Source organism: Elaeis guineensis, chromosome 11 (genome assembly GCF_000442705.2).
Source record: "Elaeis guineensis isolate ETL-2024a chromosome 11, EG11, whole genome shotgun sequence".
Lineage (NCBI taxonomy): Eukaryota > Viridiplantae > Streptophyta > Magnoliopsida > Arecales > Arecaceae > Elaeis > Elaeis guineensis.
In genome coordinates this window covers 4,742,011-4,745,597 of record NC_026003.2, presented here as the reverse complement: position 1 = coordinate 4,745,597, position 3,587 = coordinate 4,742,011, and the positions used below count along the sequence as shown (strand labels likewise).

Below are 3,587 nucleotides of genomic sequence, written 5' to 3'. Positions count from 1 at the left end.
TATCAACTTTGGAGGCATCATCTCTAAAGGAGTCCAAATCTTTTCTGAGTTCGCTTCAATTCCCCGCTGTGAAATCATAAAGTTGAGAAATTTTTCAAAAGTCACTCCGAAGGCACACTTTCTTGGATTGACATTCATCTGGAATTTATGCAAAGTGGTGATATTAATAGTATATATTAATATCATACTTTATTATTATATATAATAATATAATATAATATAAATAATATTATACTAATATAATATATTAATATAATATAATATATTAATATATAATATTATAATATTATAATATAATATAATATATTATTATATATACTCATATTTATATAATAAAAGATATTATGAAAAATATGGATAAATCATAGTAACTTATTCAGAAAAATAGTAATACAAAAGAACATAAGTAACAGATTCCGTAATTATTTTCTAATACACAAAAGAACATAGATAAATTATTTTTTTATCTAAATATTGTTTAAAAAATATTTATTCAAAAAAATATAATTTTTTAAATAAATCTTTTACCTGCAAAAGAACATGCACTTAATAATTCCCTTGAAGATCTAATGTCCTTTATAAAGCTCTTTACCGTTGCCTCCCCCAGGCTACCTTTGAGCTGTCTTTAACGCATCAGCCCAATGGGAAGATACAGGCTTCCAGGTAGTCACCTCTTGCTTGTTTTAAAGCTCAAGAGCGGTTTTTGTAGACCCCTCGGGGTTCTGGAAAATCATGGGAGGGGGGATGGAATTGATTCTGAATCACATGATTTTCTCTGGAACCCATTAGTCCTCGGGAAAGCATCTCCCTTCTCCTTTCTCCCTCGTCCACTATAAGAATAGAATTTCCCTTCACAAAATTTTATGATAAACAAAATGCATTATCACGCTAAGTTACAAACGAAGCAAACTATATTACATGAACGAAAAATGACATGGGTACTTCCTATGAAACAAAGCTATATATCATGCGAGAAGCCATAGATCAACGGTAGGTGGTCTTACAAGAAGCGTCGCCATGAACAAATTTCAGAGTATCTATGCTCAAAATTCTCATCATTAATCATCCTTGTTGTAGTAACCCCAGCATTTCCCAAAGAGGATGACTGTGGGGAGAAAGCCAGCTATGAAGCCTATTGCAAGCGGCAGTTTTTTGATAACAAGCCCAGTTCCCTCCCTGTCATTTTGCTCCAGCTCCGGAGGCATTATAGTGGAGTTGCAGAAGAAGAAAAATACACCACAAAAACCAGGATTTCCTTCGAAGCTCGAACGCGGGAAGGTTGAGAACTGACCTTCCGTAGGAATTTGGCCATGCAAACGGTTGTGAGCAACACTGAATGAAGACAAAAAGTTGAGCTTGACAAGGGAGGAAGGTATGGTCCCGGATAAATCATTGAAAGACAAATCCAATTTCTCTAAGTTGAGCATGCCCGATAATTCATCAGGAATAGACCCTGACAGGCTGTTCCTGCTTAAATCTAGCACTTGAAGAAGCCTTAAGTTCCCAATCTCCTTCCTCATTGTTCCATTCATCATATTATAGCTCAAATCCAATGTCGGAGGGAGGTTTGTATATTTTTTATATTGCAGCTGACCAGTGCCAGTTTGATTTCGCCAAACGAAAAGTGGAAAGCCTGACGAAGACCCAGCATGCCAAAAGGATTCAGAGCTGAGGCTCTTTAGCTTGGTTATGCTCATTGGAATCTCCCCAGAGAGTGAATTGTTGGACAAGTCCAGGTAAAAGAGAAAATCCAGACACCCCAACCCCACTGGAATGCCTCCAGTCAAGTGGTTCCAAGACAAATCCAGCAAACTCAACTCCTTACTATTCACTATCCATGAGGGTACAGTACCAGTCAGAGCACAAAATGCTACGACAAGAACTCGCAGGTTTTGGAATCCTTGAATTCCACTAATAGGTAACTCTTCTCCATAAAAATTCATTGTAAGAACAAGGACTGTCAAGTTGCGGCACTCTTGTAGAGTTTCCAATCCTGATGGGATATTAGAGATACTATTATTTGACAGTGATAGGTCGGAGAGAGCTTGAAGGTCCCGAAACCTTCTGGGAATTTGTCCATAAAGATGATTCCTCGCAAGGTTTAGAACCTTCAAAGCTCTACATAAGGATAAACTCTCTGGAATGATGCCGTGAAACTGATTCCACCCAAGATCCAGTTGAACTAGATGAACTAATTTTGTGAAGTCAAGGTTGATAGCACCATCGAGAGAATTGTTCCTCAAGTTAAGCAACCTAAGCATCGAGCAAGACGAGAGCGAATTGGGTAACTGACCTACCAAAGAATTAGATTCCGCAGAGAAACTCTCAAGCTTCTGAAGGTGGTTAAATGTATTTGGAATGGATCCAGTGAATCCATTAAAGGAGACATCCAGATAGGATAAACTCGCAAGGTTTCTAATTCCCTGTCCCAGCTCGCCAGTAAAGTTGTTGCTTGCCAAATCAAGCACTTCCAACCGCCGCAAATGAAACAACTCTTGAGGGAGTGGGCCTCGGAAGGAGTTGTGGGAGAGGTTGAGGAAGCTCAGCCGATCCAATTCTCCTATGGAGTTCGAAAGGATCCCCTTCAGACTTCTTCTCGCGAGATCCAGACCGACAACCCTCAAGCTTAGATCAGTAGAATTTGCTGCAGCTGATGGGGAGGAAACTGAGAACAAAGCACAACGGACCCCGACCCAACTGCAACAGTTAACAGAAGGATCATCATGCATCCTCCACCCATCAATCCCCGAATCAAGACCATTTGAGAAACGCAACAGTGCTCTCAGATCATTCAAGGTGCAGCTGAGGTTTTGGTAATTGGCTGCATGAATTGGGTAACAAAAGGAAAAAAGGAAGAATATAGAGTAGAAAGGACATCTAAGAAGCACCTTCAAGAGATTCTTCATGGCTTCTGTATTGAACCTGGCGTTGGTCTTTCGTTTTTCTGATTTGGGATCCACTTGAAGGATAAATTGTGTATATGCGATGGAAAAGAAAGGGAAGAGTTGGTGGGTCAACGCCGTGGCGCTCATGTTGTTCCTTTGGTTCAGAGCTGTATTTTTTTTCGCGTGAAAGAAGATGATAAATATTTACCAAAAAAAAAAAACATAGAAGATGATAAATTTGCATCATTATCATCTGCTCGCTTAGACTCGGTGCTAACGGATGAATGACGGAGTTTGGAGCGCCTTACGATCTGTGCGGTGGGTGATCCAACGGTGGATTTGCACGATGAAATGTGGATTCTGTCTTCGCGCTAAAGGTACGTTCCTTTCTGTTTTTCCACAGCCAGGTCATGTGGATTGCGTAACTTTCGCGCGGAAAGTCTTATGGTTAGTTTCCGTGGATGGAAGGAAACAAGGAGCTGGAACGATAAGAACAAGGCAAAAAGCCTATTCATATCGAGCGCCGCCGGTGCTGGAAAGATAACCAAAAAAAACCCCACTCCAAATTGTGTGCTGCTTGACCAACTAACATATGCATGCCGGTTTCGTCGATCACCACACATTATATCTGGTAGTTTGACATGGTTAAATTGTCACGCCCCCGATCCGAGATTATGAATCGAGGGTCATGGCAACCGCCGC

The 3,587-nt window shown here is 40.2% G+C and overlaps 1 protein-coding gene across 1 annotated transcript; it reads right to left on the bottom strand.

The window, feature by feature from the left end:
* Positions 1–910: 910 nt before the first annotated feature.
* On the bottom strand, positions 911–2,946 carry LOC140852551 (phytosulfokine receptor 1-like). The gene has a single exon (XM_073245913.1). The coding sequence runs from the start codon at positions 2,904–2,906 to the stop codon at positions 1,059–1,061; it is 1,848 nt and encodes a 615-aa protein (XP_073102014.1). The 5' UTR covers positions 2,907–2,946; the 3' UTR covers positions 911–1,058.
* Between the last annotated feature and the right edge of the window lie 641 nt (positions 2,947–3,587).